General features: G+C 46.4%; 5 protein-coding genes across 5 annotated transcripts; 4 read left to right on the top strand and 1 right to left on the bottom strand.

Annotated features, from left to right (window-relative positions):
- Window positions 1-2,742: 2,742 nt before the first annotated feature.
- On the bottom strand, window positions 2,743-3,419 carry LOC120645047 (kafirin PSKR2-like). Its single transcript, XM_039921797.1, has one exon. The coding sequence runs from the start codon at window positions 3,417-3,419 to the stop codon at window positions 2,904-2,906; it is 516 nt and encodes a 171-aa protein (XP_039777731.1). The 3' UTR covers window positions 2,743-2,903.
- A 918-nt stretch (window positions 3,420-4,337) lies between these two features.
- On the top strand, window positions 4,338-4,961 carry LOC120645904. Its single transcript, XM_039922617.1, has one exon. It carries the CDS (start codon window positions 4,338-4,340, stop codon window positions 4,959-4,961), a length of 624 nt encoding a protein of 207 aa, XP_039778551.1.
- A 4,521-nt stretch (window positions 4,962-9,482) lies between these two features.
- On the top strand, window positions 9,483-10,212 carry LOC120645051 (zein-alpha PMS1-like). Its single transcript, XM_039921801.1, has one exon. It carries the CDS (start codon window positions 9,514-9,516, stop codon window positions 10,117-10,119), a length of 606 nt encoding a protein of 201 aa, XP_039777735.1. The 5' UTR covers window positions 9,483-9,513; the 3' UTR covers window positions 10,120-10,212.
- Window positions 10,213-11,787: 1,575 nt separating this feature from the next.
- On the top strand, window positions 11,788-12,543 carry LOC120645046 (zein-alpha PMS1-like). Its single transcript, XM_039921796.1, has one exon. The coding sequence runs from the start codon at window positions 11,847-11,849 to the stop codon at window positions 12,450-12,452; it is 606 nt and encodes a 201-aa protein (XP_039777730.1). The 5' UTR covers window positions 11,788-11,846; the 3' UTR covers window positions 12,453-12,543.
- A 2,539-nt stretch (window positions 12,544-15,082) lies between these two features.
- Window positions 15,083-16,291, top strand: LOC120645903. The gene has a single exon (XM_039922616.1). It carries the CDS (start codon window positions 15,083-15,085, stop codon window positions 16,289-16,291), a length of 1,209 nt encoding a protein of 402 aa, XP_039778550.1.
- Window positions 16,292-20,968: the final 4,677 nt, after the last annotated feature.

The raw sequence follows: 20,968 nt of genomic DNA, 5'->3' as shown, positions 1-20,968 counted from the left end.
GTTGGTGTTGGGGGCGTGGACTTGACCATGAGGCCAGGTCTGCCATGTCTGATGTCATGTCTCCCCCTGTCAAGCGGCAGCTGGTGGCTCAGCAGTGGGCTCCGCGGGCGCCTATGGGAGAGGTTTTTGTTTTTGTTTTTTGTGACTGGCGCCTATGGGAGTTGGGACCGCGTTTGCTAACACAAATTTATAAATTTATAATCGTATCGTATATGAATCCAAGTGGGAGCTGATGAGGATATATGTATACATTCTATTCTATTTCACCAAACTGTTGGGATATACTACCAACAAAACTATAATAAAATATTCTTCTCTTTCCATCACATTCCTTTATTCAACGGTAAAGTGTACTTACGGCACACGCATATATTTTTAAAACACTAACATTCATTATCTATCCACCATAACATAATATTGCATTGGATTCTGAAACAGTCTAAATAGAATAGATGCGTGCCACGCGTACTTTTGAAAAACCAAGTAAAAAGTATTTTATATTCATATGAAAATTTTTAAACGAAAATATCATATTTATGGCAAAAGATGTATTTTTAGAAATAATAATAATGTAGAGTCAATATATTACTAATTGAAAAGAAAATCTATAATCAATTTGACTCCCTCCGCCACCGCCGCCCGAGTCCTCCGAATCCCCGATTCCCCATCTCCCCGAGATACCGAGACGATGAGAATCGCGAGACCCCAACTCGATCCTCGCCGTCAACCCGTTACCGCATCGCCTGTCAGCCGTCCCTGCTGGCCACCACCGCGCCGCCGCCTACCCGCATGCTGCCTCCGCCCCTCCAGCCAGGCAAACGGGCGGCGCAGCCTGCGCTGCGGCCCTCGCTCAGGCGTCCGGTCTTGCAGCCGTGCGGCCCCTCATCCCTCCCCAAGATCTGATCGGCTCTGTGCGCATGTAGTCCTGCTGCATGCGGACCTTCTCCCTCACGAGGTAGAGCTCAAAGACCTGGCCCAGCCGCTGCGGTGGATGAAGTCGGGGTCCCTCAGCGCCGGGTGCTCCGGCCCAGCGCCTCCATCAGCAAGCTCTCCTCTACGCTCACGATGTAGTCTAGGTACCTCAACCCCATGTTCGCTGCAGGCATCGCAACTCTGCCCGCGCCATGGATGGTGGCTGCTAGCATTTTTTTGAGCTGGCTCACGACCTAAACGAGCCAGCTCGAGCTAGGAAACGAGCTAAACGTGTTGTGATGATGTTGATGGAGGGCGCATGGTGTCATCACGAAGCTAGCGTCGAGGTGAAGTAAAGTCGTGAAGATGTCGTGTTCGTCCAATGCTTCGAAAAATATTTGGACAGTTTTATCTCTAAGGGGTATTTGGATTGTGTATTTCATATAAGTGCCTTTTAATTTTTTTGACCAGCGTTTATATATGTTGAGGGCAGCCACCTCTTGCATATCTCTTTTGTGAGAGAGATTTCTACGGTTTGAGGGAGTAATAGAGTAGTGGATCTTTGATTTGTTTTTTTTACCACCTTAGTTTTGTATGTGCTCAAGAGTGCATTGTAACCGGACATCGTGAAGTAATCCAAACATCAAAATTGTGTGCTTTTGTTTCATCACGAGCGTTTTTCTTTTTCGTGATTTTTCGGGTGCTTTTTTCGAGTGATTTTCGACTAGCAAGATTTACTCGATTTTTTTTTGTAAATTTCTTTATGAATATGTTAGATCTCACAGACATAAATCTACGGTTCAAATTTTATATGAAATTTTGAGAGAGTAATTTGAAATTGAAGCATCGGTTTTGTTGCTGCTCTCCCCTCTTTTCTTGCTTCTGTTCGCGAGCAGGTTCATTCGAGCGGAGGGCGGAGACACGCCGCAGCTGCAGCAGCGCAAGCGGCGGCACGTCGGGGGCTCGCGTGCAGCACACAGGCACCCGCAGCTGCAGCGGCGGCCAGGTGGGCCCGCGGCCTAAGGTGCGCGCAGGCCGGCAGCCAGCTCGGGGCAGGCGACCAAAGAGCAGGTGCGCACGAGCTTGGCAGCCCAGGTGAGCGCGGCCCACCGTGGGGACAGGCCAGCAGGCAGCAGGTTGCAAATAATTTGATTTATGTTGATTAGTTCTCACAGTTAGCCGTTGCGTGCTTAGTTAAGAGTACTCTTTCGTTGTGATTAGCTCTAGTGTTTTTGGTGAGACTCTTGATCGGCTTTTTGGTTAAGCTCTGCTTCCGCTTGTTTTTAAGCTCTGCTAATCATTGATGGATCCTCGCATGCTTGGCTAAGTGAAGCTTTCATGACAGTGTTGCTCCAGTAGATTGTTTCGAGAGTTTGCTACCGCTTTGTGTCGAGTTCTCGGTGTTGCTTAATCATATCTTTGCTTTCACTATGCGTCCGGCTTTCCGCATTGGTTAATCTTCGCTTTCGCTTTGGGTCCAGCTTTTCCTAACCATTCCTAAGGTAAGGTGAGCTCGTCACGAGTTGGGTTGTGTCACCTTGGAAAGAAAAGAGACGTTTCGTGTTGAATCGGAATACAGGCCTTGTTCTAGAAATTTTTTGAAGACTTCCATTGACTCCCGCTCTCTGGTCGTCCCAGTCCATCAGGCTGCCGCCGACGAGCAGCGGCTGGCCACGCACACAGCGACGCCCTGGCGAGCCGTGCTGAGGAGGCTTGAGCTGAAGCGCGGATCTCCATGTCATCGTGGTGACACCAGGAGCCATGCTGGCCTGGTCGGTGAAGATGTGAGAGATGCGTTGGCGTGCTCGTCTTTCTGGAAATAATATTAGCCAATACTAATATTATTTCCAGAAAGTTACACACGTCGGCATGTAAACTTTATTGTTGAAGTACAACTCATAAGTAATCTAGAAAATGGAACCGGCAACGATGGGTTGCTGCCAGTATGCGGCAGGGTTTGTCGTAGCTAGTTGGTTCAATTGCAGCAGCTGCTATTGTTGCAAGAAGGCGGTGGGATTTACCGCAGTTAGTGGGTTCAGTGTTAGCAGTTGCTGCTGCAAGATGGCGGCAGGGTTTGCAACAGCCAGTTGGTTGAATGAAGACATCTGTTGCTGCGAGTAGGAAGCAGTGTTAGCTACAGCCAGTTGGTTGAGTGCTTGGAAAAGCTGCTGTTGTTGCAAGAAGGTAGTAGGGTTTGCGATGGCTAGTTGATTGAATGCTGGCGAAAGCTGTTGCAGTTGTTGCTGTGCGACGACGCTTTGTACTGCCAAATGGGCTGAGGATTGTTGCTGCCATAAGGCTGATGGTATGATGCTTGATGCGAGCGCTTGCTGTAGCCTGTAGGATTGCACAATTGGGTTTTCAAACCCCACACTTGTTACTGATGGGATGTATTGCGGAATAGTTGCAGCGGTGGAAGCTAGTGACCATTGTGGGATAAAGACTGCTGTGGCCACGCTCACTAAAAGAGCAAGGACTACAAGGAGGGCAAATGTCTTTGTTGCCATTGCTGCTATGAGGTTGCTAGTGTGTTTCACTTTGTATGTTGCTAAGTTGTCTTGAAGATGTAGGTGATGGATTAACTTCTGATTTGAGGCCTATTTATAGGCATGATCTCTCATGTAAGTCTAGCAATATTTTATATTACCTTTTGCTGGATAAGCTAGAGATGACAAGGTATCTTGTCAATTTCAACATTTAGCGGTCAGTTTTGTTGGCTTGTATGACATGTGATTGTGTTGGCAAAACAAATTAGAAGCAAAAAAGTGACACTTTTCTTGTTTGCTTTCTTAATACTTGAGTGACAATGACGTTTGGTCCACTTTTATGCATTTGGTTCACATCATATATGTTGCTCTATGTTAAAGTGTGTGTAAAGTGGTAATTTGAGATAAGCTAGAGATGACATGGTATCTAGTCAATTTTGAAATTTAGTGGTAAACTTTCTTGGATAATACGTATGTGTTGGCTAAACAATATGCACATGAGAATAATAATCCGACGGTGAATTATTCCGCGAGGAACTTCGGCGTGGACACCTCCGGCCGGTCGGGGTTGCTCATCATCATCCGGTTGAACGTGCTCAAAGCATGGATGGAGTTAAAATTGAATTCTCATCATGTCAGTCGCTGATTTGGGTTTCAGAGCAATTTCCTGAATGTTGATGCTCGCATGCAGAGAATCGTTTAACAAAAAAAAGGAAAGTTCCATGAAGTGTTGGCTGTTGCCATATAACTAACATACCACGCCTGCAGGAGCTTCCAATTGCATGTATTCAGAGTCCTCGCCTGAAACGACCAAAGAAGTAATATAATTCACGTTGTCGAAATTTAAAAAGTGAACCTGCGTTCCAACCCGTGGACCAACTCGATCATCACGATCCATCTGCTCGGGATCGATCGAGCTCCTCGACCCTTGGGCCTGCCATGTCGTCGTCGTCGTTTCCGGCGACGCTGCGGACGCTCCGCGCCGCGTGGCGGGGCGTGCGGGAGGCGCTCTCCTTCTCCTCCACCCGCCTGCGGCAGCACACCGGCGCGCACCTGCACCGGATCGACCGCTACTCCGCTGTCGAAGCGGCGGCGCTCGCCGGGCAGCGCATCGAGACGGCGCCGTTCCGCGTCGGCGGCCACGAGTGGCGGCTGCACTTCTACCCCAGGGGCGTCCTCGCCGCTTCCGACGACGACGCTGGCCGCGTCTCCGTCGACCTCATTCTCTGGTCCCGCCGCGACCCCTGGTGGAGGCTGCTCCCGGCCATGCCATCGGACGTGACCGCCGCGTGCAGGGTGAGCATCGCCCTCGACGGCGACGGTGGGAACCGGGCGTTCTGCACGGCCGTGGGGCCGCACCGCTTCCGCGGCAGCTTGTCCAGCTCCGGCGCCATGGACGTGGCCACGGTGGAGGAGCTGAGGGCGGCGCTGCGGCGCTGGGAGGGCGCCGGCGACGGGATCGTCGTCCGGTGCGACGTCACCGTGACGAGCCTCGAGGAGTCCCGGATCATGTGGTGCATTCGTCAGCTAGTTAGCAAAATAAATTTGGATTCAATTCGATGAAATCTCCACTACTTGTAATTGCAATAGTTGAAATCTCTATCTATTTTTGATGTTATTATTGAAAGTGTCAAGACACAGTTCCATATGTCAATCTTGATGAGCTAAGTGCCAAGAAGACACAGTTCCATAGTTGAAATCTCTCATTTTTAAACAGATACAGACCTTATTAGCTAATTGCCAAGAAGCTATCAAGAAGAAACTCGGTATTATCAAATGACTGACGCGTGGGGGCGGGTTTTAGTGTCGGCCGGGCCCGCCTGCCAGACTGAGAACAATATCCGAGTGAACAGTAGCCTGATCCATGTCTGAACAAAATAAGCTCTCTCTGTTGTGTTTAGAGATGAACAGTAGCCTGATGGCCTGATCCCGGTCTCTAGAAGTTGCAAAAACAAAGACAAAAAAGCAATGTTAATCTGCTTACTACTAGATAGATCGTTCACATCAATGTTTAGAGATGAGAAGACCGCACCCACACAATCTAATGCATTATTTTCGTCATCTTTATCACACAACTCAACACAACCTATCACACCTGAATATCCTATCGAATTGGTTCCAAAACCTAATAGGTTCACAGGCTAACCAAAAAAAAAGTTTACAGGTGACAACAGTGTGATGAACTAAATGTAGAGAGGAATTGGATCAATTTTGATTTGTATTATTAGTCTCTTGAGTTGTATCTATACATGTACAACGAGTCTTGTAAGGCTAACTCAACTAGGGCGTCCCAAGGTCCTCTTCATCTTTGTATTCCTAAGGGTAGAACTCCGATGATTTGGCCTGTTATAGGGATCAGGGAGTTGAGAATTGAGTTGAGTTGCAGATGAGAATGGAGGAGACAACGACTGGTTCGGTGACAGACTCTGCTGGGACTAAACCATCGGCGACTCCGAGCGATCTCCGAGCTGACTCGTTAGAGATGAGTCCGAGGGTATCACCAAAGGTGAACCATCCTATAACTATTTGCTCAATATCCTTTCCTAGTGTCACCTGTGTTACCAAACTAGTTAAAAAGCCAGTTTGGTTTACTCAGTCCGTCACCATGTTTGTGATGAAGAACCAATATGTTCACATTGTAAGATGGGCTCAGAGCTTATCGATATTTGGCAGGTCCTATATATGTGTGTCTAGACTAAGATGTTTCCCACGCAGGCAGCTTCGTTCATCAATGTTTACTCACATTGTGCTTATATACACAGTAACATAGAGTAATACCATGCCACGAACTTATGTGATCCTACGGCAGGAAATTGGAATATGAAAAGACCGAGTTAAAAGCATGATTTATCGATCCATGCATTCCACACAACTTGGAAAACAAGACGAGCAAAGCCGAATTGCAGTAGCTACTACAAAACAGAAGTTAAACCTAGTGGATACTGCGCGTGACATGGCAGTCACCATATTAAAGCCAAACATTGCACAATCACCAAGGATCAGAAAACAATCCTCCTCCTCATCATCTGACGTGGAGTAAATACTGTCCTCATCATCAGCCCAGTGGTCGCCGACGTTGTCGTAATCGTCTTCCTCCTCATCTGACGAGTAGTCGCTGCTGCCATCATCATCGTCGTCGTCGTCTTCCTCTTCATCCGATGAGTACTCACTGTCGTCACCATCGTCTTCCTCATCCGAAGAGTAGTCGCTGTATCTGATTTCGTCAGAATCTTCCTCTTCATCCGACGTGTAGTCGCTGCCATCGTCGTTGGACGAAGACGAAGACTCGGTCTCCGGCTGGAGTATGCCTCGCACACTTCCTTCCAGATTTGTTCAATGGCAGCCTGTGGGCCTGCCTTGCGCCTGATCCGTTCGTCATCTATCTCGACATAGCTTTTCGCCTTCATCTCCTCGCTCGCCTGCTCCTGTAACTTCAGGTAGCCTGCCTTGCCCTCTTGCTCCGCCACCATTGTCCGGCCGGGCTAAAGTGTACGATGGTCTCGTCTGTGTTAGCACTTAGCACTGCAGATCGTAGAACATCGGAGAGTCTGGATTGAACTCGACTCCTCGAACTGGATTGGTATTAGAGCACGGATTTGGGTGCGTACATGGTTTGCAGGTTACGTAATCTACAAACTAATTTATTCCTTTCAGAACTGGTTACGACTTATGAGTGCAATGAGTTGCTAGTACGGTCCAACATAGCAGCTAATCTCTATCTATATACTCTAAATTTTTATCTATCTATAATCTATCTATAAATCTATTTTTTAGAGTATCTATAAATCTATCTATAAAAGTAAAAACAATTGAAATTCTTTCTCATCATGATTAGGCCTACCTTATCCCTCACGGAGGCCCCACTTGTTAGGCCAAAATGTTTGACGAAAGGGAGGGAGAGATTGGTTTTGTCAATATTTTCCACCAGTAATTTTCTACTCCCACATCTTATACCAGCATATTACTTTCCTTTGACACACACTTTACTTTCCTTTGCACCTACATCCACCCATAATTTGTATCATTATTAGTTTTGAAAGGATAATAATTGACATCATTGTTTATGCAAGAAAAAGAAAGACGTGTATTATTAAACGACATCATTGCTTGATGGACAGGAAATTAAATATGTGTCTGTGACACGTACATATCCACTAGTATATCTATATAAAAATGGAACAATTGAAACCTTTCTCAACAAGATTGACCCACCTTGCCCCTCACATAGGCCCCTACTTGTCAGGCCAAAAGATTTGACGAAAGAGAGGGGGAGATTGGTTTCGTCAATGTTTTTCACCAAAATCCTAATACCTTTTACACTAGCAAATTCTTATACCCACCTCTGGTACCCGTGTATTACTTTCCTTTGGAACACATGTTAGTTTCCCTTTCACATGCATTCGCTCATAATTCAAGTCATTATTTATTTTGGAAGAATAATAATTGACATTATTATTTATGGAAGAAAAAGAAAGATGTATATTATTTTTGGAAGGAAAATTAAATACATGCCAAGCCTGTGGCATGGGGAGATTGGTTTCGCCCAACAAACATTACTACAAACCACTGAAATCTCCACTAATATATCTATATAAAAATGGAACAATTGAAACCCTTTCTCAACAAAATTAGACCCACGCACCTTGCCCCTCACAGAGGCCCCCACTTGTCAGGCCAAAAGGTTTGACGAAAGGGAGGGAAAAATTGGTTTCGTCAATGTTTTCCACCAAAATCCTAATACTTTTTACACCAGCAAATTCTTATACCCACCTCTGGTAACTGTGTATTACTTTCCTTTGGGACACACTTTACTTTCCCTTTCACATTCATTCACTCATAATTAAGTCATTGTTTATTTTGGAAGGATAATAATTAATATTATGGAAGAAAAAGAAAGACGTGTATTATTTTTGGAAGAAAATTTAAATACATGCCAAGCCTATGGCATGGGGAGATTGGTTTCGTCCAACAAACTATTACCACAAACCACTAAAATCTGAAACTGTTTTCACCAAAACCTTCTACATAACATACCCACCTGGTGTACATGCCCTATTTTTCCTTTGAGAGTTACAGTTGGAGGGTCGGTGATTGAAGGCTTCCAAATTTTATTTGCACATTCTGTATCTACGGCCGCCTCCGCCCGACGTTCCCTCCGAAAAAAGAAAAAATCTGCCGCCGCCTCTGCCCTACGTCCCTCCGCCCGCCTGACCTGCGATCGGACCCCGAGCCCACGACACTCCCTACGCTGAGCAACTGCTTCATATTCCGGCCAGGGATGACGATCACCGCTGCATCAACCGATCAAGGTGAGTGGCCGCGAGTCCACCTAGCCTCACCCCATCGTTCCTGATCTGGGATATGCGGCTCATGAAACACGTGGTGACGCTGTCCATTAGAAACTGATTTGATTTAGTATTAGATGTTGTAGGTTAGCCATGAGGTGTTGTTCGGGGCATTGAAATCATGTCTTAAGTCGCCGGTGTCTCACATCGAAACTTATCGGGTTTGGTTTTTATTACCTATGGATACCCAATAGATAATCATTTGGAGTAAAATTCATATTTTATAGGAAAAAGTCTAAATTACTACCCTCAATTATAGTCAAAGTCTGGATAACTCCATAAACTATTGTTTGGTTCATTTTATCCCATAAACTATACCATTTTACAGTATACTTAATAATAAGTTTGTTTACTAAGACTATTAAATTTATTCTAAATTGATCACCATTACATGGAACATATATTTCGATCCCAAGGTGTTTGACATGCTTAAAGGTGAACCAACCATGCTGTTGTCACACTTATATCAACACAATGCCAAAATGATAAAAAGTTGCTTTTTTTACTTATATTAAGTGCAAGCTGTCTTGCCAACACATACCGTCAATCCAAGGGGATTTATCACTAAATTTCAAAATTGACTAGATACCATGTCATCACTAGATTATCAGGATAAAAATTTTGGAGGCACAACCAACAAATCTTGAGAAAGCTACATAGAGTCTCTTGTGTATAAAAAGGTCCCGTATGTGTAGGTAATCCACCACCCATATCATTGATAGAATCTAGCAACTTAGAAATTGAAACCCATAGTGTACCTCTTAGCAAGCATGGCAACAAAGATATTTGCCCTCCTTGCACTCCTTGCTCTCTCTGTGAGTGCTACCACCGCGGTAATTATTCCGCAGTACTCACTAGCCGCCTCCGCTGCCACTATTCCACAGTACCTCTCACCTATCGCAGCCGTCGGATATGAGCACCCGATTGTGCAGTCCAACAGGCTTCAGCATGCACTTGCTGCTAGCATCCTACAATCACAGGCAATTGTCCTACAGCAACAGTCTGCCTTACTGCAGCAGCAATCTTTGGCCCATCTGACAGTACAGAGCACCATGGCACAACAACAACATCGCGTTCTTTCACCGTTCAGCCAGCTAGCCCTGCAGAACCCCGCCGCCTACTTGCAGCAACAGATGTTGCTCCCATTCAACCAACTAGCCGCCGTGAACTCCGCTGCTTACTCACAGCAGCAACTGCTTCCATTCAACCAACTAGCTGCTGCGAACTCCGTCGCCTTCTCGCAGCAGCTGTTCAACCCATTTGCTGTGGCTCAACCCGCCGCCTTCTGGCAGCAACAGCAGCTAGTCAACCAACTGGCTTTGACGAGTTCTGCAGCCTTCTTCCAGCGACCCATCGTTGGTTCTACCATCTTCTGAATTCCATATGAGTTGTACTTCTATGATAACATTTTCATGCCGACGTGTGTAACTCCTCGGAAATAAAGTAATAATTGAGACTCTAAACTCCTATCCGTGTCCAAATGTGTTCTGTTATTGTTTGTGCCATACATTACACAGCCAGCGTACATACTATGTAACGTACCTTTGGATCCATACTTGTAGTAAATATATAGTACAACATACATACTACCTGAGGTAGTTCGGTAGCTGTGGAAGTTTGGATTTCACTGGATGGGACAATGGAGCCATTCCACTAGGGGCATAGTACGATTGAAGGTAATATTATAGTTGCTTGAAAAGTGCATAGATGGATAGAGGGGCAACATCACGAACTATTATACACACATTATTTTGCAACTGTATAAATATGTTTCGACCGCTTCCTGCAAAATCCTTCGAACATCCAAAATATTTTTTTGAAAGATGTTACCTCTCTTGTTTCATACATTTGTATATGTATATGTATTTTTACTATTGTATTTTATCTCGCCAATAAAATGTGCATGCTTCCTTAAGCAGTTGACATTATTGGTTTAGGTAGGAATAAATCTCGGGAACACCAGAACGTGGCCTTGTCAAGAAAAATAATCCTTGAGTACGCCAATAAGCTAAGACCCATGAAGTCGCTAACAAAAATGTACCAAACTCTTTGGCCAAAAAGTTCATTTTAGCCTCTCACAGGAATAAATTAACATTATATTTAACACAACGATCTATACTGCTGGCAAGACGGGGAATATTACATGCTCATACACCAAATTAAATATCACTGTAAATTTTTTTGTTACATATTTGACTGGCATGTTACCATGATACGGGAATAATGAATTTAGAAAAAAGAATTGTGATTCCTGTTATTTTGTGCCAACTCATCAAAAGCTAGAATTCAAACTCTTTCAAGTAAAGGATCCAACATTTTAATTGCCTTCTTATCTTAATAGGCTTAGTGCATAGGGCCGGAATTCTATCGTCTCTACAGCCACATGTTGTACCCAACAATTGAATGGAAATGTGATAATATTTTTTTGGAGCGTCAACATCACATGTTATAGTTGTGCAGTGATGAAATTGGCTAATCCATAAATGAGGAAAAGAAGATAGTTTAAGCAAGCTTGGTTTTAATGCATATAAATTAGTGAGCTAGAAGATCAGATTCATATCGCATCCCGAGAACATGATAACTTCGCCTGGAACTAGTCTGTTAACCCATTCATCTAGAGGAATGGTTATTGGAGCAAATCCTATCCAAGGTGGATGACAAATTAAGCTCAAAATGATTTGGATCCACATCAGCAGATCGCAACTTTACTGGGTCACGATTACGTGGAATGCATATATTGATCCCAAGGTGTTTGACATGCTTAAAGGTGAACCAACCATGCTGTTGTCACACTTATATCAACACAATGCCAAAATGATAAAAAGTTGCTTTTTTTTACTTATATTAAGTGCAAGCTGTCTTGCCAACACATACCGTCAATCCAAGGGGATTTATCACTAAATTTCAAAATTGACTAGATACCATGTCATCACTAGATTATCAGGATAAAAATTTTGGAGGCACAAGCAACAAATCTTGAGAAAGCTACATAGAGTCTCTTGTGTATAAAAAGGTCCCGTATGTGTAGGTAATCCACCACCCATATCATTGATAGAATCTAGCAACTTAGAAATTGAAACCCATATAGTACCTCTTAGCAAGCATGGCAACAAAGATATTTGCCCTCCTTGCACTCCTTGCTCTCTCTGTGAGTGCTACCACCGCGGTAATTATTCCGCAGTACTCACTAGCCGCCTCCGCTGCCACTATTCCACAGTACCTCTCACCTATCGCAGCCGTCGGATATGAGCACCCGATTGTGCAGTCCAACAGGCTTCAGCATGCACTTGCTGCTAGCATCCTACAATCACAGGCCATTGTCCTACAACAACAGTCTGCCTTACTGCAGCAGCAATCTTTGGCCCATCTGACAGTACAGAGCACCATGGCACAACAACAACAACGCGTTCTTTCACCGTTCAGCCAGCTAGCCCGGCAGAACCCTGCCGCCTACTTGCAGCAACAGATGTTGCTCCCATTCAACCAACTAGCCGCCGTGAACTCCGCTGCTTACTCACAGCAGCAACTGCTTCCATTCAACCAACTAGCTGTTGCGAACTCTGTCGCCTTCTCGCAGCAGCTGTTCAACCCATTTGCTGTGGCTCAACCCGCCGCCTTCTGGCAGCAACAGCAGCTAGTCAACCAACTGGCTTTGACGAGTTCTGCAGCCTTCTTCCAGCGACCCATCGTTGGTTCTACCATCTTCTGAATTCCATATGAGTTGTACTTCTATAATAACATTTTCATGCCGACTTGTGTAACTCCTCGGAAATAAAGTAATAATTGAGACTCTAAACTCCTATCCGTGTCCAAATGTGTTCTGTTATTGTTTGTGCCATACATTACACAGCCAGCGTACATCCTATGTAATGTACCTTTGGATCCATACTTGTAGTAAATATATAGTACAACATACATACTACCTGAGGCAGTTCGGTAGCTGTGGAAGTTTGGATTTCACTGGATGGGACAATGGAGCCATTCCACTAGGGGCATAGTACGATTGAAGGTAATATTATAGTTGCTTGAAAAGTGCATAGATGGATAGAGGGGCAACATCAGGAACTATTATACACACATTATTTTGCAGCTGTATAAATATGTTTCGACTGCTGCCTGCAAAATCCTTCGAACATCCAAAATATTTTTTAAAAAGTTGTTACCTCTCTTGTTCCGTACATTTGTATATGTATATATATTTTTACTACTGTATTTTATCTCGCCAATAAAATGTGCATGCTTCCATAAGCAGTTGACATTATTGGTTTAGGTAGGAATAAATCTTGGGAACACCAGAACGTGGCCTTATCAAGAAAAATAATCCTTGAGTCCGCCAATATGCTAAGACCCATGAAGTCGCTCACAAAAATGTACCGGACTCTTTGGCCAAAAAGTTCATTTTAGCCTCTCACAGGAATAAATTAACATTATATTTAACACAATGATCTATACTGCTGGCAAGATGGGGAATATTACATGCTCATACACCAAATTAAATATCACTGTAAATTTTATTGTTACATATTTGTCTGGCAAGTTACCATGATATGATACGGGAATAATGAATTTAGAAAAAAGATTTGTGTTTCCTATTATTTTGTGCCAACTCATCAAAAGCTAGAATTCAAACACTTTCAAGTAAATGATCCAACATTTTACGTGCTGTTCTAAACTATCAATCTCCATCAGAAAAGTTGTATATAAAAGTTGTAGCCCTATGAATCCTCTACATGTTTCAGTGAGGACACTTGGATAAAAAATGCACGTTTTGAAAGATATAAAGCTTCAAATTTGCTCAAAATATGCCTTTTTGCTGAAAACTCAGAGATGTGCAAATAAAGACTTTTTGCAAACTTTGGGCTGGATTTCGAGGGCCAATATTTTGTACATTACGGTAAAAAATGCTGTGAATGTCAATTTGGAACATAGGAAGATAAGTTCTAGAAAGAAATTGTGGAGAGTTTATGAGCAAAGTTTGGAAAAAAATTAGTGTCTAAGGGGTGGGTTCAGGCTCTGTCTCAGACTTGACGATTTTCAGGTTTAGACTGAATACATGGTTTGACCAGATTTTGACTGTGTTTTTGTATGTTCAAAATAACTTCTCATACTTCCACAACAGAACTAGATCAGACTAAATATGTTAGTCTACAAACTTTATATTGTCCAAGAGTAAAGTATTTAGGCAAAATAAATTTGAATAATCACTCAAACATGGCTTGTTTCAAACATGGCTCTGCTCATTTGTCAGTGCCACAACAATCTCCTCTGGCTCTCTGGCTGACACTGTCAACCTCAAGTCAATGCCTGTATGGTCAATTAGGTCTGCTAGAGATCAAGAAAAATTTAGTGAGGCATTATGTGCAGTGGACACTAAAGAGGAACCAGCAAAAGTGAGCGGTGGGTGCAGTACAGAACTGTGTGAAAGCCTGAATGTTCCGTTCTGCTCGATGGTGCTATTTAGCTTTGTACAAAGGAGTACATTCTGAATCGTGAAAGAAAAAGGAAAACCACGAGTATGGACAGGCCATAGATTCAGGCAAGCAGCGAGCGTCAAACGTGTCACGTCCCTGATCAGGGACCGTGTAAAACTAGGTAAATTGGGGGAATTGCGAGGGACAAAATTTGCTGGATTCTTGTCTTGCAGTTGTGGAACTTTAAATCTGAATATACAGAATCTGAAAGACTAAATGGCAAGACTAGACGGTTCCAGACTAGCAGTATTAAAAAAAAATGTTCTGTTAGACAATGAGAGATATCTTTTCAGTAGTAAATTGTCTTGTGTAACTAAGAATCTCAAAAATTGAAGCATGTGAAGAGACATACATTGGAGCTCTCCGATCCTCATGAAACAAAATGTAAAACTTTGGGTGTAAATAGCACATCCAACAAACTGAAGAAAAACCAGAACACCTGAGATTTGGTCAAGTTGCAACTCTGCTGATTTTGGAACAGAGTTCTACCATGCCTATTTACCAAGCAAGAACGATTGACTGACAACCATACTTCTGATAATTTATTAACAATGTTCAACTGACATTGAAAGCAATAATATTATGGTACTAAATATGGTCCTAAATATGGTCTTAACCATCTCAGACGAACTGCAAGGCATGGACTAGCTCGTCGTCGGCCACGGCCTCACTCCTTCGCCCAAGCAGGAGACCGAATCGGATCTCAACAGTAGTGGCAGCCGGCTTGCTTTGGAGGATACGATGAAGGAACGAACACGGTTTGCCTTTGCCATGATCGAACGATCCGAGTTCTTCTGCCTTGAACCAGATTATCTTTTATTTACTAGCTACCTGCGCGTGTCCAGCAGGATCGATCGGTCGGAGCACCATGGGCGCCTGGCTGAGCAAGCAGCAGGCTTCTCCGGCTCCAGCGAGCTCGCCGCCGCCGTGCTGGTCGGGGCTCCCGCCGGAGCTCGCGGACATCGTCCTGCGCCGCCTGCCCTCCCTCGCCGACCGCGCTCGCTTCGCCTCCGGCTGCCGCCACGTCGCGACGCAGTACTCGCCGTCGCCGCCCGGCCTGCCCCCGGCGCTCCCGTGGCTCAACTTCCACGACGGCTCCTTCCGGAGCCTCCCGGATGGCGAGCCGCACTCCTTCCCCCTCGGCGAGGACACGCTGTGCGGCGGCTCCTCCGGCTGCGGTGGTCCGTGGTCGTCCAGCCCCAGCCGCCGCCACTTCCTCAAGAACCCGCTGCTCGGAACCACCAGGTGGCTCCCCGGCCATTGCAGGGAGCCCGTCGACCTCAACCCCGACGGCTCGCGGCGCCCCGTCTCCACCTCCACCTCCACCTCCACCAGGTTCCTCATCAGCAAGGTCATCGTGTGCTCCGGCGACCTCATCGCCGCCACGGTGAACTACCACATCACCGGCCCGTGCGCCGTCGTGTGCTGCCGCCCGGGCACGTCGTCGTGGTCGGCGGGCCTGCGCGACGGCCGTTGGTACAAAGACATGGCCTTGTACAAGGGGAAGCTCTACACCGTCGCCGACGATGGCAGCCTCTTCGCGCACGAGGTCACCGAGGACACCTGCAATGGCGAGGGCGAGCAGGTGATCAAGGCGCCACGTTTCCGGTTGGAGCACATAATGCCGGATGAACCTTACTTTACTCCGGACTGCGTCAAAACATGCTACCTCGTCATCTCCCGTGATCACAAGCTGCTGATGGTGCTACGATGGATCGTCGTTCCTTGTTGCGATTGTTACCGTGCCGAGCAGGACTGCACACCGCACATGGCACTGAAGGTGTTCGAGGCAGACTTGGAGATGTGCCGGTGGGTAGAAGTGAGGAGCTTGGGGGATCAAGTGCTCTTCGTCAGCCCGTACTCCTCCAAGGCCATTAGTAGTGACGACTGTGGCTATTTGCGAGGGAACCAGATCTACTTCATCGATGACAGTCTTACGGTGTGGCGTTTCTGGCCAAGTAGCAAACCGTGTACCAGTGGTGTGTATGATATGAGCAGCGGCACAATGCGTTCCATTTCGTTGGGTGGCTTGGTGACCAATGATCAAGCCAAGGGGTCATGGTTCTTCCCATGCTGATTACAAGGCGGCATTGTACTTGTATGTATATTGGAATTTGGATTGACGAGTACTACTTGTCTATTATTTTTTTTGAACGAACCACATAACGATAGTGTGAGTTTCTATTGATATAGCAGAAAAATACAAGACTGGAGACTATAGGCAGGAAAAAGAAAAAAGAAACAAAAAAAAGAGCTCACCCGGTTGGATTGGGACATCAACACGGAGAACTCCGCAACTCTACTCCCCCAGTTGGATTGGGCATCAAAACGGGGAACATCCCACCTCAAGTCTCACCCGGTTGGACTGGGGCATCAACACGGGTAAACACTCAAAGACTGCAGGCCACGGCGGCCGAGCAAGCCAAGATGCCGTGGCTACCAACCTTCTCCTGCACAGAAAGTCGCCGTCGAAATACGATCCCATGTTGATAAGAAGTTGAGAAAACCAGACCGCACCACACCACACCGAGGAGGCCACCGCCACGCAGGACCTACCGCCATAGTGCCGCTGCCCCCACCATACACCATCTGACAGAGTGAAACCACCGAATCCGGACCCCTCGCAGGCTGCCTTCGTCGTCACCACCACGATGACACAACGCGCAGGGCCCTCGCCACACCCGCTGTTGGACCTCCTCCTCGCTCTCGTCACCACGCAGAAGACACCGCACGTGGGGGCCTCGCCACATCCACCACAGTACTCCGTATCGCGAATCCGTTTCTTATATCGTGGTCAGGATGATTAATAGTGTTGCCCCGTGTTCCAAGATCCCCATCAAACAGCCGAACCACGCCCGCCGGGCGACCACATCGCATTGCGCCACCCACGTAGCAGCCACCGTCGCCATACTAGCAAGCCAAGTTGTCGCTTGCGCCGTCATTCGACGATGTACCACACCGGAGTCGCCGAGCAAGGCTGAGCAACCCGCCGCAGTCCGCTGCAAGCCAAGCCATCCCACAATGTTGGTGCTGCAAGCGCCGCCCTCCGACGCAGTCCCACGCCGCACTGACAGTTGTCAAGTAACGCCAGCCGCCGTAGTCCGCTGCAAGCAGCCAAAACCAACATCCATGTGACGACCCCCGGCCGCCAACATGATTTTAGTCGCCGCCGCACGAGCTCGGCAACCCCCTTCAAGCTCGCCACCTGCACCAAGCCGCCCTGCCAAGCCACCGGCAAGACCTCCACCGTCAGGCCGAGATGGGTCTCCACCAGCGATGCCTCCAAGAAGGTAACGACGCCAATGGCGCCGCCATCGCCCGTCCAACAAGTTGACAGGGTTTTCACCTAGAGAAAACCGCGCATAAGGGATGGGCTCCAAGATGACGCCCCCAACTGGGAGAACGAGGGCGCCATCGTCATCGCCACCAGCAGGAAGCCGGTGAGGCTTTCGCCCGGAGAATCCTATCCATAGCCGCACACCCACCGACCGGCAAAACCACGGAAGTCTTCTCGGAGCCGGCGGCGCCACCAAGCCGCCACACAACACGGCCAACTCATGCCAGCTCACGCCGCGCCACTCGATGTCGCGCAGACGCAGGCCAAATCGCCGACGTCCCGCAGTTCGCCGCACATCGCCGCTGGCCGCAGCCTCACCACCCTGTCGGCAGCTCCACACCCGCACATCAGCTCTTCCCTGCGGGCGCAACTCCACAGCGGCCACGTGCTGGCCGTACACGTCCAAAACCGGCGCACCATGGACCGCCGTGGCACCAGCCTGCTACCGCACGGGCACCGTGACGGGTCGCTGCCGCGCCACGCCGCCATGTCGCCGGTCGGCAAATGCGCGAACGCCGCGCCGCTCGCCCGCACCGCGCGGACGCCGTGCCGCCGACAAGCCCTCATGTCACAGGCTACCAATAAAGCAGGCTGCCGCCCCCACCGCCCGTCGACGGATCCGGCCGTGGGGACACCGAATCCGCGCACACCGGCACCGGATCCGGCCACCCAAGCCGGCGCCGCCGCGAGCCGCCCGCACTGACGGTCGAGGTGGCCATGGCCCCTAGTCGCCGCCCCGCCCCGGTGCAGGAGGCCCCCACCGGCCGATTTGCCCCGCCGTCGCCTTCCTCGCTGGCCACCGGACCGCTCGGGCGACGGTGAGGGAGGGGGAGGTGGCGGCAGGGGCTGGGAGTGGTGGCGGGAAGGGCCCCTCGGTCGCCTAGCGGGGGCGACGTGAGGGGTTCAGGGCCCCTTTTTTTCGGTCTACATGTCTATTGTAGTGGTTATTGTAAAGGTCTCAATTCACCTTGTTCCATAATTGTACCATTGTACTTCACTGGTGTTCTTCTTTCGCTTTACTTCTCTATATACTTACATGACGGAGCAAGAAATCCGTCCGTTAGTTCCTCTCTCGAACAGAGCGATGAATAAGGATCACCGGCTCCCGGAACCCACTGCACCGCTCCGGCTCGGCCGGGGACACCACGCGACGGCCCGATGACCTGTCCCATCACGATTCAAGGATAGCTTGCTGATGCTAGGTCTTGCGTTGAGCGGTGGAATGGTGGGTGGATTGGACCGGAGCACTACGCCATCACTAATGCTCCGGGTCTCCCTCTCACTGATCGGTGGGGCCTACCGGTGATTGGCCACGTGTCACGTGTGCGGCACACGTTGCCGTCTCACTTCTCGCCTTCTCTTTTATCTTCAGCCTATTATGGCTGAGGTTTGTAAAAAATCAACTCTTCTCTTGCATTTATATTGTACTCCCTCTATTCTAAATTATAAGTCATTCCAAGAATTTTTTAGAGTCAAACCATCTCAAAGTTTGACCAAAATTATAGAGAGAAATATAAAAATTTATAACATCAAATATGTGCACTATGAAAATATAGCTAACAAAGAATTTAATGATACTTAATTGATATCATAAATGTTATTATCTTGTCATATAAATTTAGTCAAACTTGAAAAACTTTGACTCTCCAAGATTTTTGGAATGACATATAATTTAGAACGGAGGGAGTAACAAAAGATTTACAGTGCTATGGCACGCTAGTTAATAAATTAGCGGATGGTTAAATGATACTCACTATATTCTAGAAGGGAACGTATCATGTGCAAATCAATCTCTCCGTACAAAATATGAAAACTTCAATCTGAGTCATTGGATCAACATCCAAGAGGTATGGGGGATTGATTAATTTTACAATCTGGACCCGCCCTTGGATTGGGTAATCACACTTTTGCAAATCCCCCTCCCACCTCTCTGCACCCCTCCCCTTGGATGTTAATCTAATGGCCCATATTGAAATTTCCATAGTTTACACGGGGAGATTGGTTTGCTCATGATATGTTCCCATCCTAGAAAGAGTGCACTTCTAGTTTCGTGCTAAGTTAAATTATTTTAAGTTTGATTGTGTTTGTAAGGAAGAATGTCAACACTTCAGACAGCAAATACATGTACTATGAAAATGTATTTCATGAATCTAACGATGTTTATTTGATATCATGCATATTCATAATTCCTTATATATTTTGGCTAAACTTTAGGTTGTTTGACTCAAAATTGCATTACTTCGATGGAGCTAGTAACTGTGGTTAGCTTCAAGATGAACTACGCCACGTCCATGGAGCAATGGCTCCGTGCGAGTCATTACTTCGATCGATGGCCCATCTTGTTTGGGTTTCTGTCTTCATGGGGTGATACGATCGACAGGATGGGTTTCATGTTTTATATACAGAAGAAAGAGAGGATTATGCATGTTTGCAGAAAATATATGGCACAAATTTAATTATGTGCAAAAAATTAATGCATGAAAAAAACATATGTGCAAGAATTATGACAAGAATTAGCTAGACAAGTTTATATAAAAGTTGCACGAACAGTTTTATTTTCCAACTAAAATATTCAGAAACCCAAAACTCTGAGGAAATTTGGCCGCCTGCGTCATGTGGCGGATCTAGTTGAATTTGAATCTGCTCCTATATATCATCGTCATCACATTCTTTCTGAATCAAGTTCATGCAATGTAGTACCGTTTTCAGAGAATAACAGATAAGGGCTGTCAGACTGAACTTTTGCTCAAATAAGCGTCGATAGAATGACCAACCGGAAAGGGAAATTTCCTGAATCAGAAAGGCCATGGAGCAGAGCAGCCTGGTATTTAACCGCGACTACTGCATTTACTTAATGATTGCTTACTGAATTTACTTAATGATTGCTTACTGCATTTACTTAATGATTGTTTGCTGTACTTAATGACTGCTGAACTAGAAATTATAGGCATACAACTAATTGTTTAATTACTGCTAAAACTTTATTTCAGTTAAAGAAATTCAATAGAAGAAGCATTGTGATAAGAAGGATAAAGAATAGAAGACAAAGAAGGACACACAATAGAGGCAACATTCAAATGAGCAAATTCAAAAGCCTGCTGGGTAATTTTGTCTTCTTCGCTTTGCCACTGATTCTAATTTTCTACCCAACCAAAGTACAAAGTATAGATATATCAGATAGCACCCAAATGCACGGAAGGCTGAAGATCAATAGTGGCACTAACACAAACCCTTCTCCAAGTCTTGAAGAAAAAGTTGTGGTTGCACTGTTCGCCATATGTGCCAGTGTTTGGATTGTTGGACTGCTATTGGCAACATTTGGTAAGGTAAGGCGATGTGTCAGTGTAGTTTCTACACTGACCTACCTCAGTGTGGCTTCAATTGTCGCCTTTGTCATTTTCTCCCTGTCCAAGACAA

The sequence above is a fragment of the Panicum virgatum genome, chromosome 8K (genome assembly GCF_016808335.1).
Source record: "Panicum virgatum strain AP13 chromosome 8K, P.virgatum_v5, whole genome shotgun sequence".
Classification (NCBI taxonomy): Eukaryota; Viridiplantae; Streptophyta; class Magnoliopsida; order Poales; family Poaceae; genus Panicum; species Panicum virgatum.
Note: the sequence above shows the minus strand (reverse complement) of the source record. Positions and strands in the feature narration are given on the sequence as shown.